Source organism: Hypomesus transpacificus, chromosome 13 (assembly GCF_021917145.1).
Source record: "Hypomesus transpacificus isolate Combined female chromosome 13, fHypTra1, whole genome shotgun sequence".
Lineage (NCBI taxonomy): Eukaryota > Metazoa > Chordata > Actinopteri > Osmeriformes > Osmeridae > Hypomesus > Hypomesus transpacificus.
In genome coordinates this window covers 8,494,798-8,515,531 of record NC_061072.1, presented here as the reverse complement: position 1 = coordinate 8,515,531, position 20,734 = coordinate 8,494,798, and the positions used below count along the sequence as shown (strand labels likewise).

General features: G+C 47.9%; 1 protein-coding gene across 1 annotated transcript; it reads right to left on the bottom strand.

Annotated features, from left to right (window-relative positions):
• Window positions 1–690: 690 nt before the first annotated feature.
• ntn2 (netrin 2) lies at window positions 691–19,966 on the bottom strand. Its single transcript, XM_047032687.1, has 3 exons — window positions 19,766–19,966; window positions 5,126–6,334; window positions 691–968 (listed from the first exon to the last, which is right to left on the bottom strand). The coding sequence occupies exons 2-3, from the start codon at window positions 6,204–6,206 to the stop codon at window positions 691–693; spliced, it is 1,359 nt and encodes a 452-aa protein (XP_046888643.1). The 5' UTR covers window positions 6,207–6,334; window positions 19,766–19,966.
• Between the last annotated feature and the right edge of the window lie 768 nt (window positions 19,967–20,734).

The following is a 20,734-nucleotide window of genomic DNA, read 5'->3' as shown; positions in this document are numbered from 1 at the left end:
ATTATTTTCGCCCCGTGTTTATTTAAAATGGTCTGATTCGTTTCACTGAATGTGATGCTATATTTGGAGTGCGGTCTCCTTCAGAAGAGACGGGCAGAAGGGGGTAGGATTGGTGATCTGGTCCACTTGGTTTTCACCAACTCTCCACATCCCCGTTCCCCCCCCCCCTGCTCCCCCCGCCCAGCCCCCCCAGGGGTGTCTACCCGTCAGTTTAACCTTGTCATCACCCCTCACAGGATCATGACCTCAGCCAGCCCCCCTAACCCCGCCCGGCCCTCTGCCTGACGCCCAGGGGCTCAGAGGGGGGCTCAGAGGGGGGCACAGAGGGGGGCTACGGTGACACCTGAGGGACCTTCACTCTGACACGTCACGCTGGTCTCACACCCCTTGCCCAGTCTAAACACACACACACACACTCCTCAGCTGCAGACTGAGCCTGACGCTGCGATCGCTGTAGGCCTTCCTGCCCAGGCCACAACCTACCCTCCACTGAACCAGAGAGAGAGCGAGAGAGAGAGCGAGAGAGAGAGGGAGGGAGAGAGAGGGAGAGAGAGAGGGAGAGAGAGAAAGAGGGACAGGTGTACAGTGAAAGGGAGAGAGAAAGAAAGAAAGAGAAAAAAAACTGGGGGGAACCCGTCAAAGGGAGGTGACATTTGGAAAGTGAGCTCCAGTGTTCCTGAGGGATGCTTTTCACAGACCCTCCAGCTCACTGTGAGGAGGCGTGAGGGACTGAGCCGTAAAGCTCCTTCTGGAACAAGAAACCAGGAAGGGACGAAGCCCTGAGCCTGGCCTGTCGGGGTCTGTGATCAGGTAGTAGCGGACTGGCTTTTTACCGCCGTGTATCAGCTCTGTGATGAGGTCATCAGTGTTGGCCGGCACAGGCCTGCTGGTCAGGTTTGACGGACAGAAGGGACCTGGCAGGGCCACCGAGGACCCAGCTACGGGAAGTGGGCGGAAGGTTTCCCGAACTACAAGAGGACGCAGGACAGAGGGAGGGTGTGGAGGAGGGGAGGAGGGGAGCAGAGATAAAGAGAGGGAGAGAAAGACACCCAGATTGGGGTAGAGGTAAAGAGACCAGAGAAGATGGGAGAGGGGGAGTGGGACGATGAGGCTAACAACCTGAGGGGTGACAGTGAGGGAGGGGTGAATATAGGGGATCAAATCACGAACAAGAGGAGGAGTTCAGAGACCCAGGGTCTGAGAAGGAGAGGGGTTAGTGTGTGTGTACTGTACAGTTTGTGTGTGTGTGTGTCAGGATGTGTGTGTGTGTCAGGATGTGTGTGTGTCAGGATGTGTGTGTGCAAGGCGGGATCAGGGGACCCAGTAGAAGCACAGGAACAGAGCAGCTCGTTGGGCAGAGCTGCAACCGCCCTGCTCTGGACCGCAGGCCCTGTCACTCTCCCTCCTCAATAAGCAGACCTGGCACTGCTCAATGCTAAACATGGTTTCAGGCCAGCACGCTGGCAATTACAACATGTTAGAAAAATATATGCTGTTTTTCAATGTCCTACTCCGTGTTTTTTTTCCCCTTATTCGCTTGTAATTTTATTTCGTTACAGGGAAAGGTGAAAAGGGGGACAGGGGCTTCCAGTACAGTGTTATTTTCCTATGGCAACAAATTTTTATGACAGGCAAAATGACCTGAATTTGGTTCTGCCTATTCCAGTTATTTAAAAAAAGAACCTTTTGACGAAGTGTACTACCAGCAAAACTGGCACAGCACTGTACTGTAGGAGTAAAAAATAAATGCCGGTATATTTATTGGGAATTAACATTCCTTTAAAACCTTATAAATCCCCCATGAAAGAAATGTACCGTTTCAATATCATATATCAAAACAGTGTTCACTTTATCACACAAGACTAATAATCCATTCCAAAGATAATCCCTTAACATCAACAAGAAGTCACTAAAATTGCTGTAATTTTAACTTGGCACGTTTTCAGTGTGTGGATGTTTCAGTTTTTCTACTTGGTCTGTAGTACACCTAACCACTGCCAAACGACATTCTTGGATGACTTTGTCTGAGCGGTGTGCCAACAACTGCAACATTTGTCTTCCGCTGTTTAGACTTGTCCGTGAGGGGGTGGTTAAGTTTGTCTTCGCCAGGCTCAGCCCAGAAAACATCTCTTTAAATGAGTGGAGAGAGAGTCCTGTTGATTACGTTGTAATGAAGACGAATTCTCAAATCCCTCCGTTAGATTTCAGGGTCAAGTCTTTGGGGATGTCTGCGGTTTGGTTTGTTGTTAGCTACCATCATACTTAATCTATATAGCCCAACCAACAACCATGTTAGAATCTAAAATACGATTGTTGTGTTGCCTTGGAGTCATGACAACGTGCATACCCGGCCATCTAACCTCCATACAAAGTTCAGAAATTTCTCACTCTCCTTTTTTCTGTCAATGAATATTAAAACAATATCAGGGACACAGAAGGAGTATTCTATGTACTCAGTAGGAAGCAGAAAGGGTGTCTTTGTGTGATAAAGACACATAAAAACCTCTGTAGAATAAAAAAAAATTAAGGACTGAGTACGTGTACCGATATATATATTTTTTGGTACTCCCCCATACCGATACCTGTAAAAAATAAAATGTTTTTTTGTGATGTGGCAGTTTTTCCAAGCAAAACACATTGTGACTAATGAATGTAGAACAGCTTCTTTATTATTACTCGAAAAAAAAAAGTATTATTCATATGTGCTTATCACAAACCAAAAGCTCAAATGTCAGTGTCCAATAACCTTCAAAGGGCATAATTACCATTAAGTAAGGCTGGTGGGATCAGCCAATAGGAAACCGACTACGCTTGTCAACAGACCTATCAGCTAGAGTTATTAGAAAAGACGGTTGGTCTTCTGCAGTAGGCTAATACTTTTTATGCTCCTATTTTTTTATTTAGTGAACTAGAGCGTTCATGATAAAAGGAAGTTGTTTGTTTGTCGTTCTTAGTCCTCTGATTGTTTAAACTTATTTAATTCTGTAAAGTTTATAAATAGTCTATGTAGTGGCCGGCCCAACAATGTGGAATGTATAGTTTCGTTTTCGACAGTGGTCGGATTTTACTAATATAATGTTAATAGACCGTATAATATTTGTTTAATTATGATGGCATTGGTAACATTTTATTTGTTGTATATTCTGTAATATGCTGTTTCGGGAGTGTGATGTTCTTGTGTTGTTTCAGCACCACCACATCCATTCATGTAGGTTAAGATACGGAAAACTCAGCTCATTTCCTAGCAATAAATAAAATGTCCAAGAATTGTGTTCTAACAGACACCCCGGAAGCGAACACAATGCACCAACCAGCTATATACACATCTAGATTTAATTTCTCACCTACACCATTGTCCTAATAATAAAATAAAAAAAATTGAAGTATCAGTCTTTGGTATTGGGGGTATTTTTACGGGTACAAGTATCTTGGCTGGTATCGGTGCATCCCTATTTAGAAGTATGCATAGAAATACTTCAGAACATTACCAATTATTATGACCCAAATCTTACGTGCCTGCATGTAATATTTGAAACTGCACTGGAGAAGAAAAATAAAATGGTTCTCACACAAAGCGGCCACCTGAATCTAGACGGATCTCCCCGTTGTTCGGAGGTTATTGGGAGCAGCTGAGGCGGAAGTAGAAAGCCTGCCTGAGCCAGGAGGAGAGAGACAGGTGGAGAGAGAGACAGGTGGAGAGAGAGACAGGTGGAGAGAGAGACAGGAGGAGAGAGAGACAGGACGAGAGACAGACAGGAGAAGAGAGAGACAGGTGGAGAGAGAGACAGGAGGAGAGATAGACAGGAGGAGAGAGACAGGAGGAGAGACAGGTGGAGAGAGAGACAGGAGGAGAGAGAGACAGGAGGAGAGAGAGACAGGAGGAGAGAGAGACAGGACGAGAGACAGACAGGAGGAGAGAGAGAAAGGAGGAGAGATAGACAGGTGGAGAGAGAGACAGGTGGAGAGAGAGACAGGAGGAGAGACAGACAGGAGGAGAGAGAGACAGGAGGAGAGATAGACAGGATGAGAGAGACAGGAGGAGAGAGACAGGAGGAGAGAGACAGGTGGAGAGAGAGACAGGTGGAGAGAGAGACAGGAGGAGAGAGAGACAGGAGGAGAGACAGACAGGAGGAGAGAGAGACAGGAGGAGAGATAGACAGGAGGAGAGAGACAGGAGGAGAGAGACAGGTGGAGAGAGAGACAGGTGGAGAGAGAGACAGGACGAGAGACAGACAGGAGGAGAGAGAGACAGGAGGAGAGATAGACAGGAGGAGAGAGACAGGAGGAGAGAGACAGATAGAGAGAGACACAGGTGGAGAGAGAGACAGGAGGAGAGAGAGACAGGAGGAGAGAGAGACAGGACGAGAGACAGACAGGAGGAGAGAGAGACAGGAGGAGAGAGACAGGAGGAGAGACAGGTGGAGAGAGAGACAGGAGAGAGAGAGCCAGGAGGAGAGACAGGAAGAGAGAGACAGGAGGAGAGATAGACAGGAAGGTTTGTGTTGGTCTCGCCTCACAGGCCTGTATGACTGCTGCGCTGCGAGGCTCCATCCCTCTTCCTCTCACATTCCCTCATTAGGGATTCTGAGACGCATTGAGGAGCTTGTCACTCTGCCATAGAATATCTCCTTCATTCATGAGGAGAGCAGGAGGAGGGGTGAGAGAGAGATAGAGAGAGGGAGAGAGGGAGGGACCAAGAGAGGGTGGCCTAGACACAGAGATCGACCAGAATAAACCCTGCTCTCAGTCACAGGGAATTAGCATGGTCTTTTCATGGTGGCCATTGAACTAAGGAACAGACCAGACTGCGGAATGATACTTCTATGATAAGACGGTTGTTATTATTCATCCCGATAATCCTCAATGTTCTACACAGCTGCTCCGAGGCCTGAAACTCTGACGAAAAAGCGATTCAACAGAAATGAATTACGCTAACCGTTAAAGTAACACGGTCCACCTTCACAAAAAGGCCCTTCTGTCTAGATTTGCTGTATCGCTGTGTTAGCAGGACAGGCTGGTACAGTCTGAACTGCAGTGGGATAGAATGGACCCTCAGTCAAAGCCAATTGAGGGTGGTGGGTTAGTGTGTGTATGTATGTGTGTGTGTGTGTGTGTGTGTGTGGAGGGGGGGATTGAGACTTACGCAGACACTCGTTGGCCTCGCGAGGGCTGGCTCGTTGCCAGGGCCGGTCGTAGTGGAAAGGCTTGCAGCGGTCGCACTCCGGGCCCTCCGTGTTGTGCTTGCAGTCACACACCAGCTTCCCCTCCTTGTCCTTCAGACAGCGGGAGGCGTGGCCGTTACACTTGCAGCGCCCGCCCACCTGGAAGTCGCCCACCGCGTAGAAATACGCCGGCAGCGCCGCCGACACCGACATTGGGTCCTCATCCCGGCCGGCCCCCGCCCCTCCTCCTCCTCCTCCCGCCCCCAGACCCAGCTCTCTGGGCAGCTGCGGGCGGCTGAACACCACCCGGATGTCTGTGACTGTGACCCAGTCCTGCAGGACAGGGCTGTTGTCAAAGTCCTTCCCGGAGGGTCGTCCGTCCAGGGTGCTGAAGGCGATGAGCCCCCCGGAGAGAGGGTAGAGGTCAGTGTGGCCGTCGGTGCACAGGGCCTCCTGCTCGTTCTGCTTGGTGATGGCAGCCTTGTTGGGCCGGTTGTACATGCGCCGGCACTGGGAGGAGTAGAACTGGTACGGCGTCCAGCTCTTGCCGTAGTCCATGCTCTTGTAGATGGCTAGCGACTCGGGCCGCGGCGAGCAGAACTGCAGGCTGACGTAGGTGATCTCGAACTTCTTGCCCAGCGAGAGGGTGAGGGTGACGTTGTGCGGCGAGGCCTGCAGGTTCTCCGACTGCCAGCAGGTGAGGTTGTGGGCGGAGTTGAGGTCGGTCAGGTAGGAGGCGGGGTGGTGGCGGCGGGGGTCGGCCGCGTCGCACACGTGGCAGGTGCGGACGGAGGGGCGCTCGTCGCTGCGCTCTACCACGCTGCAGTAGCGCGAGGGCGGGCGCCCGCACACGCTGGACACGCCCACCTCCTTGGCGAAGGCGGCGTTGATGAACTCGGGGATGCAGCGGTGGGCCGCGCCCGCGTCGTCGTAGCAGGGGTCCGGGGGGGTCTGCTGCCCCACGAAGGGGTTGGCCCTGGCGTGGGGGGAGGCGGAGCTTGTCAAGAGGCACAGCCCCAGTAGCCACCTCCAGGCTTCCCTCATCCTGACGTGTGTGTGTGGTGTGCTGTGTGTGTGTGTGTTGTGCTGTGTGTGTGTGTGTGGTGTGTGTGTGCCCACAAATGGAAGTAGAGTGCCCAAGCACACGAAGCTTTCCTTCAGAATGGCCTGTCCTGTGAGGGTGAGAGACAGAGGGATAGGGGAGAGAAAGAAATAGAAAAATATTAATATCACAGTGCAACAGACCTTGCAATAAAACGAGCAATGTCATTATCTGATCGAGCAAGCCATTATCATTTCATATCCTGAAATATTTATTTTTCCCTTCAGGACCATAGATGGATCGTTTATAATGAAGCGTTTTCATGAACTAAAACATGCAGTGGAGTTTGCAGGCTGGAGAGGCACTGCAATAGAGATAAACCATATACAAAGGGACATCAGCATGTCCAAACAACTGCATCCTGAATGAAAACATCCCTGTCTGGCCGACGTAAGGACAGAGACGAGGGCCAAGGGATCATCTGCACACACTCTCAGCCAACCACCACTCCGACGGCAATAAGGTTTCCTCGTGGACCTTTCGAACTGCCACAGATGTGCTAGCTACTTGCCGTGGTTTGGCTGGAGGGGCAAGAGAAGGGAGCTGGATTGAGTTACACATTTGACTACGCTGGAAAATTGTGTTCCATGTAGAAATCGTATCCATGAGTCTACGAAGAAAAGGATCCCATAGGTACAGGCCAGCACGCTCAAAACGCTCCGAGAGAGTGAGAGCGACGACATGACGAATGGAGAAAGGAAGATGTGGGAGAGAAATAATGAAAAAAATGAGAGAGAGAGAAAGGAAGGAAGGGAAAATAAATGTGACTGCCCTGCAGCTTGTCCTTCCCTAATCCCTCCTCTCTGTCGTGGGTGTCAAGCAGAGAGGGACCCTGTCTGAACCAAGGTCAGGACGGCGCCTCGACCCGATTCTCCCAGATATGTATGAAGCTAAAGATGAATCGCACCTCTCCTCCTCCTCCTCCTCCCTTGCTCTGCCACTCCTCCCGCCCTTTAGGAGAACAAAAGCCTGTCTCTACTGAATCCACTCTGGTCGGGAAGGGAGGCAGAGGGGCAGAGTTGAAACGAGTCTGAAAAGTTTTGTTCTTTTCCTTCAAGAGGGTCCAAACTTTTGGAATTCAGGAGAAAGAACAGTGAGATGTGATAAATAGAACCCCTCTTCTGAAGAGCATAAGCCCCGGCCATTCAGTCACAAAGACGGGTGTGGGTGTTAAAGGACAGGGAGAATGATGGAGAAGGAGACAGAGAAAGACATAGAGAGACAGGGTCAGGGACAAGAGAGGATTATTAATATAACATGCATGAAATAAGGGGAAAAGGGAGTGAGCCCCTGATCAATGTCAAGTGTCGGAGCAGAGCAAGGAGGGGGAGTACAAATGAGGGTGGGAGGGAGGGTGGGAGGCTGGGTGGGAGTGAGAAAGAGAGGAAGGGAGTAATTGAGGGAATTCATCAGTGCGGGCACTCCATCAAAGCTTGGCTCTGCTGCAGTAGGTCCAGATGCCCACAGAAGGTGGAGCCTGCTGGTGGAATTAGCAACTCATTAGCATCCAGACCCAGCCTATGTAAGCACTGTGCCACTTAGAAGGGAAAGGGGGATGACAAGGATGGAAAAAAAATGCAGGAGACGATGGGGGGGGAAACGAGGAGTAAAGACGTGCAGCAAATAGATGGAATGGAAAAGCAGGTCGAGGTCAGGGGAAGGAAGAGGGGAGTTTTGTTAAGCTAAGAGAGATGGAGGAGAAACAAAATGTTGGACAAGAGTCAAGTCCCCAAAATAAAAAAAGTAGAGAAGGGAGAGATGCTGGCACGCCAGATGGAGATTGAAAAAGAGAGGGGGATGACAGTGATGAAGCAAAAGGGAGAGCGAGAGAGGCGTAGATGGAGCGAACCAGAGCCGGGGAGAGCGGCAAAATGACAGAGATGGAAGGAGGGGAGCCGGGGAGGAAAGACGGGGGAGACAGATTAAGGTGGAGGACGAAGGCAGCGGTCTGTGGCGGGCGCTGGATGACTAAATATGGTGCGGTCCGTGCAGCTTGGACTGCTGGGAGATTAGTCTGGAAGTCTGGAGCTGTCTAGTGTGCTGGCAGAGACAGAACAGTGACACGCTGTTTTTATTCTACCACTACTATCCCCTCCCCACCCCCCCGACAGGGCCATGCACACGGCAACTTAGCAGAAGCAAGATACCGATAATCGCAGAAGCTAGCAACATGCTAAGCTAATCATACAACCAGTTTGGCTGTGCGCTGTGTGGAAACTGAAGCGACTGACACTGCACATTTAAAGATTAATGTGAGCCAGTTCCACGTAATTCTCTGCCAAGTTGTCAGCTGAGAAATGTAGCTCCCTGACCTCTGTTCTCCTCTGCACGTTTAGAGTTTCACACTGAGAAGTCTTTTGCCCCTCAGCATCACAGACAGCGTTTTTAACAAGCCGCAAGTTCCCCTCAACAGAGGCAGACACTGTCTCTCATTAACTGTGGTTGAAGTAGCAACAGCTGTGTGAATGTCTGGCTGTCTGAAGAGGACAAGGGGGTTACCACACTGAAATGCTAAGCTAGCTAGCACTGAGCACTGGGCTACCAAAGAGAGGGGGCAAAGGCCTGGTTGACATCCAAACTTAAAGATAACAATAGTTTGGGTCAAGAGTTGAATTTAAATACTACAACGCATTTAAAAAAGTCCTAATGAGCCAAACATCTGGCCCTGTAATTATAACTGTAGCCATAGTTGTTTTAGTCATTAGAACTGCAGCAACCAATACTTACAGCATTGTACTTAAATTAATCAATTCTTTCTCTTTAGCATTCCTGCGTGATTGAATGACCAGGGGAATGTTCTACTGCTGACAACACGGTTCACTAGCAGCAAACCCTTGTTGGCGAGACTAGAGCAGTGTCTGAGTTGATGTATGGATATGGGGCATGGTATATGGGAAGAAATTACGAGCCACCCGTGGTAAGCAACTTGCATGGAAGGTTCTGCAGTGCCTGAAGGGTGTAAGCTATTAATGTGATTGGAACTGATCCAGAGGGGGCTATGAACGATTGAAGGGCTAATTAGCGAAGGTGGGAAATAGAGTGAGGAGACGGACGGGAGGGGTGAGAGTGAGAGAGAGAGAGAGAGAGAGAGAGAGAGAGAGGGAGAGAGAGGGAGAGAGGGAGAGAGAGAGAGAGAGAGAGAAAGAGAGAGAGTCAGAGAGAGAGTCAGAGAGAGAGTCAGAGAGAGAGTCAGAGAGAGAGTCAGAGAGAGAGAAAAAAGAAAAGGCATTTGAGAGATTAGTGATGAACTGTAAGATGGAGAGAGCAGAAGACAGACAAAATGACAGCTATTGCGACAAGAAGAAGAGGTAGGGAGCAAGAAAGACAGAGAGAGAGAGGGGGGGGGGGGGGGGGGGGGGGGGGAGAAGAAGGGTGGTCCTGACCAAGACATTCCGGGGATCGTTTTTTCAGCTTCTCCCTGTCAACAGGAGATCATCCCATGTTGAGTTTTGTCTCTTTCAAGCGTCGGCTCCTCTGTCAGAGTCCACAGATTAGGAAAACAGGAGGTGCTGAGAGGCTTTATTTCGCTTGGGCGTGGGCACCCAGGGGAGGGGGACAACCAAGGGGACAGCCGAGCCTGCTTGGACCCCAGTCAGAGGCTCTAATGCTGGGACAGAGGGCTGGGGAAGTTGGCCCCCCCACACCCCGGATCTGAGCACAGCTCCCTGGGGCTACCTCCGTCAGATGACCCCCATCGGGGGGCAGGGCCCTGGCTCCCTCTGGCCCCAGGTCGGCTGTAGAGTTATCCCTGGGGGGGTGATTAGCCACTGGGACTGAAAGCGTGAAGGACTTTTTAATCGGTTAACAAGAGGGTGAATTCTCTCCTAATTACACGAGTGAATCGGAGCCCTGTAGGGAGAGTGAGAGTGGACACATAAATGTCCCCCTAGTATCGAATACTGGCCTACTGCAGAAACACACACACTCACAGATACACACAGTCGTACATTCATACATACACACACACATACACACACGCATGCACACACTCAAATGATGGATAAATAAACAAGATCAATCGACATGGCCGATGGTCCTCAAGTAATAACCCTGACCAAGCGTCATGACGATGGCTTTGTTGGGGTGAGTGGGATGGGGTCTCGGAGCACCCCTCTGGTGTTCATTATAGGGGAGGGGGAGGGGAGGGGAGGGGAGGGGAGGGGAGGGGAGGGGAGGGGAGGGGAGGGGAGGGGAGGGGAGGGGAGGGGGAGGGGGAGGGATGAGGGGGAGGGGGAGGGGGAGGGATGAGGGCAGGAAAGGGTCAACTCTCACAGCTGAGGGTGTCATTAGCAAGGGGATCACTGACAAATTCATAAAGCCTGTTCAAGACTGGTTTGAGTTATGTCTCAAAGCAGTTATGTCTCTGTGTGTGTGTGTGTGCGCGTGCGTGTGCATGTGTGTGTATGAGTGGGGGAAAAGACAGAGAATTTGAAGAAAAATATATTTGTTCAAAAACTGGAACCTCTACTAGACAAATCCCATGAGCTTCAAGCACATCTACTAGTATTTAGTGCCTGTATCACTCTCCTGCCTAGGTTACAAGCTCTACTGACCACAGTCTCAACTGTAGACTGGCACCACCATTATCACAACACACCTCTAGCGTCTCAGAGTAAGAAGGGCTGGTTTGGGAACAGCTGTGGCTATTCAATTACATCATATTGATGCTGGGATCTGATTCTAGATCTGCACTTCAACTTTGAGATCTCTCAGGCCAGTGGAGCCAAGTTCCAGACCAGTGTCTAAAGGAGCCGGGGGTGAGGGGAGAGGTGTTTGTGGGGGGGCTAAGGGGATGGACATTTTTATCTCCTTATTGTCCTTCTGATGGAGATGAAGAGAAAGACAGAAAGGAGCAGAAACAACCTTAAAGACAGAGAGAGGCAGAGAAAAGAAAGATGAAATAGATGAAATGAGGCTAGAGAGAGAGAGAGAGAGAGACAGAGAGACAGAGAGAGAGAGACAGAGAGAGAGAGACAGAGAGAGAGAGAGAGAGAGAGAGAGAGAGAGAGAGAGAGAGAGAGAGAGAACGCCCCGTGGAGGAATGTAACTGCTGCAGCCCTGATCGCTCAGCTAAAGCCTTGAGCCCGGCGGTTATTAAAACAACAGAACCTAATCCAGAACCAAGCAGAGACGAGAACCAAACCGGGTAGAACCGCGGGTCATAGCGGTTCTCATAGACACAGGAAGCTGCCCTAAGCCAGGGTTCTCTGGTCTGTGTATACACACCCAACTACAAAGGCTCGCCAGGCTGCTGACGGAACACGTTCTTGGGGTATTTTCTAGTAATGAGGTGTTTTTGGAAGTTCCCAGTGTTTGGTCTGCAGGCAGGAAGTTTGGAAGGAGAGAAGGCTTGGTGATTTGAGGCTGCGCTATGCTTCTGCTTTGTGAAACAGCCACAACGTCACAAGGCAGGGTCACGGTTAGGTGACGTGGTTTGATGAAGACGGACAGAAGGACAGGAGGACCAGGAGGACCTTCGGTGAGACAGGCAGTTTACACTTACATTTACATTTATGCATTTAGCAAACGCTTTTATCCAAAGCGACTTCCAAAAGAGAGCTTTACAAAAGAGCATAGGTCACTGATCATATCAACGAGGTAGTCCCTAACATTGCGAGCAGCCAAAACATGAAGCATACATTGTGAAAAACAGATAGACGGGTGGATAGGGGCTGTTGCAGGGGCTGCATAGAAACCTCCAGCATTAAGTAAGTTCACGATCAACAATATCTCGCCTAATCCTCGGATGTCATCAGGTGGATCCGAGGTAGCACACACGTAGTACAATGTACAAGGCATTACAAAGCATCCTGGTCGCCATTTTGGATCCAATTCATATTAGGTCTCAAACGGGTGGATGGTTTTCTGGTTGACTGAGGTGTAGCTGAGCCCAGGAGAGGCCATTTTGTGGTGTGGAGTTTCCATCCGACCACAGTGTGGCTGGTTCAGTACCATGGAGAGATCCCCGAGGCCTGACCTCCTCCATGACTGACTTACTCTGCACACACCCTGCCCACCAACCAGGCCGGAGCCTTCTGTCACTCTCTGAAGCACGCTCCATGCAGAGAAAACGAGGAGGGGGGAAACATGCATGTGGGACACAGAAGACAAGCACAGAGAAAGAATCTCAGCGAATGTATGATTCTGATTTAGCCCCTTTTTTTTAGTCCCTTTTCCTTGGATGGAGATTCGACCATTCTTTGTTGGTTCAAAATCAGAGATATCTTTCATTCACCATGAGAGGCTTGGAATGAAAGTATGTCGGACTATAGTTCTGCGACTTGCATACCTTTCAAATGAAAAAGTTTCTACACGTGCGTCATTGGAACCTAATGAGAAGAACCAAGCCGTTCCTTGGAACCGCCCTTACGGGCTTTGGCGGAGAACATTTACAGCTTCCTGTGCGTCAAGCTGCGATCCGCTTTGATAGAAAACAAATATTTCCCCCACACATGTGCTCTCAAGATGGGTGGAGGATGACACCCACAGCCAGGAGGGCTAAAGCAGACCTTCCGGAGAAGTCCTCTGAGATCAGGACGGGTGCTGAGCACGGCCCAGCAGGAACGCAGAGCTGGCCGCTAGCTCACCTGTTGCTGCCATGCTGACAGCAGGATCTGGACGATCCACCATCCCTGCTGCACCTGTGGACTCTCTGACCTACGGGACCTGAGCATGTGAGTACGGTAGGTGTGTTTCTGCGTGTGTGTGTGTGTGTGTAGTTTATGGGGTTTTATGAAGACGTGGGGATGTGCGTGCGTCTGGACCTCCCACAAGGGAGAGGAGAGAAGATGAGTGAGACCACAATTGAAGACCGCGGGGTCGGGGGAGCCAAGCCTGCTGGGGTGCTCTGGGCTGGGAGGAAGTGGCTGTTGCATGAGGAGAGGGGGGAGGAGAGGGAGCAGCAGAGGGGGGAGGAGAGGGGGCACTGGAGGGGGCACTGGAGGGGGCACTGGAGGGGAAGGGGTTAGAGGTGTACACTTCTTCAAAGCCTTTTGAAGACTGGCTGCGGTAGGCAGAGTGGTGGTTTTCCCAAAAAGCCCTTCTTACAGGAAAGCTTTTTTTTTTTTCCATTGCACAAGAAGACTACTTCCCCCCGCAGTCAGAACGGCCCACTTTGAACTCAGGGGGAGAAACCGCAAATTATTTTATTAAGTGTTCAAAATACTCCAGTGCATAAGCTCACCAAACCCACACAAACAGTGTTGGAGAAGCACATGCGCTCTCCCTCACACTTGCTCGTTTACAAAAACAGACCAAAACATGCACTCACACACACGTGGAGACACATCCATTATTAGGGGTGCCAGGTTTAGTGAATCATCAGACACCACCCTTTGCCTTGTCCCTCTCTTTTCCCCCTCCTTCTCTCATTCTATCACTCACCCTTCCTTCCCTCACAGGACTGGGTGATGTCCATTTTCCAGACTGGAGCGCTGCTTGGTAATGCTACACTGCACTTGGTGAGTTATGGTCCGAGAGAGGTGGAGGGAGTGAGAGAGAGAGTGAGTGGGAGAGAGGCACAACAGATAGAGAGACTAATAGGCAGTGAGAGAACAGATAGAGAGACTAATAGGCAGTGAGAGAACAGATAGAGAGACTAATAGGCAGTGAGAGAACAGATAGAGAGACTAATAGGCAGTGAGAAAACAGATAAAGAGACTAATAGGCAGTGAGAGAACAGATAGAGAGACTAATAGGCAGTGAGAGAACAGATAGAGAGACTAATAGGCAGTGAGAGAGTGAGAAAAAGAGGCAGATTGTGTTTGCCTCTTCACCCACTGGGGTAAAGGATCTCAGCTCTCCCTGTATCATCCATTTTACAGTAGCAAGCTAGCCCCCCCCCCAAGGATAGTAAATAGGATAAATAAAATAAAGGATAAATAAATTTCTTGTTGCTCTGTCACCTGCTATTAAGCTGTCCCCCCTCCACTGCCCTCTGTGGCTCCATGCTGACTGGCTGTCCTGGGGGGAGCCGTGTGGGGGATCTCTGGGGACTCGTTAAAGGAGGGAAGGAGGATCACAAGGAAAACTTCTCGCTTCAACTGTAGGTTTATTGGCAGTGGGCAGATATTGTTGGGACAACGGTCAGGCTTTCACAAAGTTAGCGTCGGTGGCTTAGACCAAAAAAAATGAAAAAATAAAGCCGAAAGCGAATTCCACAAGAGCGGAAGTGACATCAAGGCAGATGTCCAGGCTGTGACAGCTCCAGCAGGAAGTGACAGCTCCAGCAGGAAGTGACAGCTCCAGCAGGCCGTGAGCGCTCCAGCAGGCTGTGAGGCTGGAGGCTGGTCCACATGGCAGAGCTGTCTCTGGGAGGCCCACGCAGACAGACAGGCCCTGTCCACCAGCAGCCAATAAACGACCAGCCACGGGGGGACGGAGTCGTAAAGGGATTCAGCTGAGACACCTGAACACACACGTGGTTCAAAGACCACTTTGTAACTTTGGTTGATAAGAAAGCCTCTGAAGAAGAGCGAGAGTGAGTGTGTGTGTTGTGAGAGAGAGAGAGACCTCACACACATTGCCCTGCATCTGGAGGGAATGTGTGCAGCCTTGGCAGGGTACAGGCAGCTTATGTGAAGCCCCAGATCAGCCACAAAGAGAGAGTCGCCTGAGGCGTCATGTGACCACGTGACTTAAACCGAGGCGTCCAATCAGTTTGCACAGATTCTCCCTCTGACTGTTTTGTGTGTTCACAGAGGAGAGTGTGGCCTCATCACACCACTCCATCACATCAGTATAGAAATGTGAGTGTGCCAGAGTGCGTCTGTGAGTTACTGTGTGTGTGTGTGTGTGTCAGTTGGAGAAAGTGAGAAAGAGGACCCATTCAAACACCATTAAACTTAAGCCTGTAAATGATCATTCAGTGGTTCCAAGTCACCCGCTTAAGTAGACAGAAAGGAACACCAAGGAATTCTGGGAAGTGTAGTCAGTAATTATTTGACAGTTGTCTGAATTCATTTGAAAAAAATGGCAAATGTTGACTAGGACTGGCTAACTGCCCCCCCAATAAGCCTCAACACTGAGAGGTCAAAAGACCCCAATCAGCCCATGTCATTTGTTAAGAACGACAAATGTTTATCTCCGCTAACGACAGCTGCTAGAGTCTACTGAAAACCGAAAAAACAAGAGGGGGAAAAAAGAGGCAGCATTCCTCTCCTCCTGTCAAGCTGTTCAAACCAGAGAAGAAAAATATATTGGATGTGTTGACTTTACTCCTTCAGGTGAACGGAGCCAAGAGTCCTGAGGAATCCTGCCGTTCCGTTCAAAGCAGAGAAAACGATCTGCTTACGTTACAGCAACACACATGCACACTCCCTCCCTCACATGTGCCCACACGCATATACACAATCATAGGAATATGCGCACATGTACACACACACGCACACTCACGGGAAAGGAGTTTATAAAAGCTGCTGTAAGTTCCTCTGCATCGTCTTCCCCGCCATGTGACTCACCCTCTACCTGATGCAGGATCATTGATTAAATCAATCATAGTCATTCACTAAAACAAGGAATCAAGCCTGATGTATTTAGGAAATTACACAGCCCTTTACAAGCCATTGGAAAGCTATTGGCAAATATTGTCACACCGCAGCTGGAACTGTAGAATTACAATAATAAAAACATTTCGATACCTAAACCCTCCCCCCTTCCCAAGTTACAAGCTCTTCGCGGAGGGTTTCCAGAAATTTGCCAAAAGAATAAAGATAAGTGGGTGAAGTAGCTAAAGGTCTTTCATCTTTTCTCGCATGTTTTAAATCAACTGAAGTGTTTTAGATAAGGAATCCATGTGCGGTGAAACTTTGTTTTTGCGTGTCGGGTTGTTGCTGCTCGAGTCTGGGCTAGGTGATGAGCTTAGGGTGGAGCTGTCAGTCGAACCGTCTCATTTCACACGTTGGCCTATATACTGTCAAATTAAACTAATCAGTGGCTTAATTGTTGTTAAACGAAAGCAAGATCGCACGCTCTGCGTCTGTGAACACTTCTGGTCGTCTTGACCAGAATTAAGATACATAAGTCTGAAAGGAGACAAACATAGCATATCCTAATCTCTCTTATACAACGTTTTTTTTCATAGAATCAAAGTCAAGGGAAAATATTAGAATTGACAAACGCATTGGGAGACTTGGCATCTACCCCGCCGTTGAATACGGGAACCAAGAAGTGTGTTGCTTAGTTTGGCATCGGCACTTGGCCTAGATGGCGGTGCTATTAAAACACATACAGGCTATAGCCTTCCTCTAGTAACCTATATTAAATCCACCACTTAGCCTGATTTCTCGCTCTTTTCTTCCGACCCACGGGGCAGTTGTAAACTGAGGAGAGTTCACACCGCGCTAGATCTCGCACCCTGTGCGCTTTGATCGCCCACCTGTCCGCTGTGCCCGTCTCATTGTGCCCTGGCGTTTCAGTGAGGGAGCTGGGATAATGCAGACTCAGGCTAAAGTACTGGAGCACATCATTATATGGCTAATCTTAGTAATTATCTTGATGTGAACAAATGGTTACGTGGATATCATAGTCATTTTCTTTCCACGTTATCCTTCTTAATAATAGACCGGCTAATCTGTGCGTAATGGACGCAATTTCGACTCAATGGATCATATCCGTAGTTCCCAAAGGCAGCCTTGATTACAGTGTATCTTTAGTTTAATTACCAAAAAAACACAAATTGTAGCTAATTCAGGAAGGGAGGAGAGATAACAGACAAACGCACGTGGAAGTGACAATACACATCGTTACAGACAGTAGACTTTAAATGGCCTATGTCAGGCATTTGAGAACTTACCCAAATGCCGTCTATTCGCAAATGCAACTCTTTATAAACAAGAAGTCCAATGAGCGAAATCCAAAGTAAGAAATGTATGCATCTGTCAAAAGGTAAACAGTTTCCAAAATACAACGGACACGTCCCTTCAGTAAAGACGGTTACGCGTTCGGAACATTAAAAGCCAGTCCTATCTAAAGAGAGAAAAATGGGCTACTCAAAAAAGCGACAGCGCGAGGGGACAAAGCACCGAGGTGAGACGCTGCACTCTCTCGCGCCGTTCAGACCAAGTGAAAATTGTCCAATACATCCATTGGTTGAAGAGCGAGCGCAGGAAAGGCTACTCCCCATTAAAATCAATTCCAGATTTTCTCAACCTTCACACAAGAGTGTCTTGGACCACAGTTGCGACCACAGACAGAGCGGTAGAGAGAGTGAGAGAGAGATTTTTAACAACCAATTTGTTTTAGTCAATCATTATTCCTTGATTGTGTCGAGCAAATGACATGCGAAGAAAAGCAAACAGTTTGCTTATCTATTACTGGTGATGCCAAACGGAAATCTAAACAATGGAAAAACTAAGTTTCTCATTTTACAACTAATACCTCAGTTGCTTTAGTGACTGTTACTGTGTGAGCGTATTTAAATGAATGCCTGATGGGTTGGTGTTTTCACGGGCAGCCATATGGCGGTCGTAATGAGAACACACAACATTGAACTTGTTGAAACCGAGTTGAAGGGGCTCGAGGGCTAGGAGAAACTAGAGGCAGATGCGATTGTTATAATGTATTAATTATAATAGCCCAACCTCATCTTGGACATATTAGCCGACGCCAAAGCACAAAACAACCGAATAAGACGAGAGCATATTTTGACAGACAAAAAGGATTGTAGTTATAGGTTTGCTTGATGCCTTCAAGCAACTGTTTACTTCAAGATCACAGTATTGTAATAGTATTATTCAGTATATTAAAGACGGTGCCTTTTCTATTCCAATTCGTTTTCTTCCCGTTTATTGAGTTAACCCGATTAACTCACTAATCTTTCAAACATATCAATGAATTACAAAACCCTTACTCCATCCATTTGCTGTCATTTGTTTGTTTATAGTCTATTTTTGTTGTCTCCATATTGTGTGCGTAAAAGACGAATACGGTTGGTTAACGACTCATATTTCTGCATTAATTTTACTACCCTCAACTTGTCTGTCATGTTGGGTTGGCTACCCTCTCAAACCTTTATTTATAGTGGACGCATATTTAGAAGTGTTTTTGCAGGTGTAGCCATCGGCAGCCGTGCGGTTTGTTAAAATCCTTAGCGCCTCCTGCCTCAATATTAAGCTGATCAACATTCCTATTGTATTTACTGTACCTTCCACTGGGGGTAACAGCTCCACAACAACTGATTCATTTGTTCCTTATTTATTGAAAAAAAAAACGATCTACATATTCAGGGAAATAATTCATACTCCCCTAGAACCCTTAAGAACACACTGTGTGCGTGCGTGCATTTGTGTGCGCGCTGGGGTTAAATCACAGAATGGAATGCATGAAGCCTAGACCAGAAGACACCTGTCACCCTCTAATATATGGATTCCTTGTCCACTTAGGTCTGCACAGTTTCTCAACTCTTAGCTTCCTTCATACACAAGCTAACAGTGTCAGGCCAAGTTAGGAGAGAGTTTGAAAAATAACTATTAGGCCCTGTTGACCTACGTCGGGTCGTGAGGAATCCCTCTGATCAGACATGACAAAAATATGCTAAATTGGGATGTCCTGTCCCTTCGGAATACAAAAACAAATAACTTCTGCAGCTTTGCTTCTTCCCCATCTAATACTTTTTCCTTCCCTCTATATTTAACATTAACCATGTTAAAATGGTGGTATTCATTGATTTAACCGTATTACATAGGCCTATAGACATCTTTGGTACATAAGTAGACAATTTCTGTTGTCTATTGTAAATATTTGGTTGAATCTTTTCGTGCTTATTCATGTCCATCTCTTTCCATTCTTCTATATTATTATTCCTCCCGTCATCCTACTTCCTCTCCTCATCTTTAAATCTCGTTTCTCAACCGTCTTTCCTTATCACACACCCAATTACCGTTAAGGACATGCCAACTAAATTAAAACATGTCAGTCAAACGTCTCTTTTCCGACCGGCCTCATATGTATTTGAAAACGTAGAATGAACATGAGTTAAGGATCATGAAAAGGGTCACTTCCCTTATACATTATAACCTTAATTTACATTTCCTTAAAGTGCAACCTTTCCACTTGGTATGTAGGCTAAAGTAGCCTATGCCGTTAAAATAAGGACGTCACTGGATGAAAGATCAATGTGATAGCCTAGTACAATAGGTATTCAAGTTATTCCATTTAATATAGCCTGGATTACATATATTTCAGTATTTTGAGAAAGGCTAGTAATAGGCCTATGTGTTCCATTTCTTTCTGGTCTGTCAAAAGTGGTACTTTTTAAAATAATACATTGTATTTTGATTAAATATTATAGCCTAGGCCTATTGCATTGAAACAAGTACTGTGTCTAACCTTTATCTCAGTACACAAAACCTAGAGCGTTTATACTATCTGGATAATGGACCCACACCGGGTTGCCACTAATCTAGCTAGATTATCACTCTCATTACAAGTGGGGACAGATTAGGCTGCATTAAAGAAAGGATGAAAGAAAGAAAAAGTACGAACGGGCAGCGCACTCACTCACTTGCTGTCACAGGGAATTCAAGCGGAGAGCGCTATGTCCTCCTTTGTGTTGCGGCACTTGGATTACTGAATTTGTCTCCAAAACAAGCTCCAGGGATTTTTCCAAAGCCCTGTTCTCTCAGCGTCGGGTTCCCTGCGGCGGACACCTTTAAGAAAATGTCAGCCTCCGGCTGCTTTTGCCTCGCTTCATTTTGGCATCACTGCAAGGCAGCGCAAGAGGCGATGCTTAACTTCCTCAGATGGGAAATTCCCACAGTTACATTTTAAATAGGCAACGGGCGCCATCTTCTGACCATATTCCGTCCTTGCATTATACAAAATCGATAGGGTTATTTCCGAGTACGATACGGCGACGGAGTCTCTTTTTTTATATTGTAGGCTTTAGTACCGAACCTCATTATATTTGACCTATTGGTCTTGAATACTGAGCTTACATTTGAGCGAATATGAGTGGCCTTCATATCGAACAAATGTTTCTGAATTCAAGTTGACTGAGCATTGCAGTTTAGTGTGATAAACACCCATCAAAGAAACATATCAATTCCGCAGGAACCAAGGAGCCTGCTACTATCTGGCAATAATTAGGTCGGATTATAAACGCCATTCATCAGCAACAGGAAGAGTTTATCCTGGGAGTGATCCCATTTTAATAGTGTTGCTCATGTTTGTTTGGCAGCGAGAGCAGACGCATCACCGGATCCACAGTTTATCCCTTCACAGTCCAATCCCAATGTTAGAGTTGGGATCGGTGGAGGCCGTGGGACGGGTTTGCCCTGCGGCGTGTGGGATGAAGAAATGTGGAAACGCTTCTCATGACCCCCTCTTTGTAACTTCAGTTCGGTGTAATTATGTGAAGCCTAAAATGAATGGCTTTCTTCCCATTCTCTCACTTAAATTCAACACAGACAGTCTTGAAGTGGCAATTGGCAGATATTTCAATTTAATAAACATAGATGGAGTCGAATAGCGT

Bases quoted from the DNA above. Each gene is read 5' to 3' on its own strand.
- ntn2 (XM_047032687.1), bottom strand. From the start codon at position 6,206: ATGAGGGAAGCCTGGAGGTGGCTACTGGGGCTGTGCCTCTTGACAAGC. The intron at 969-5,125 runs CTCCACACACAC...GTCCTCTTGTAG, and splicing joins GCGTAAGTCTCAATCCCCCC to TTCGGGAAACCTTCCGCCCA.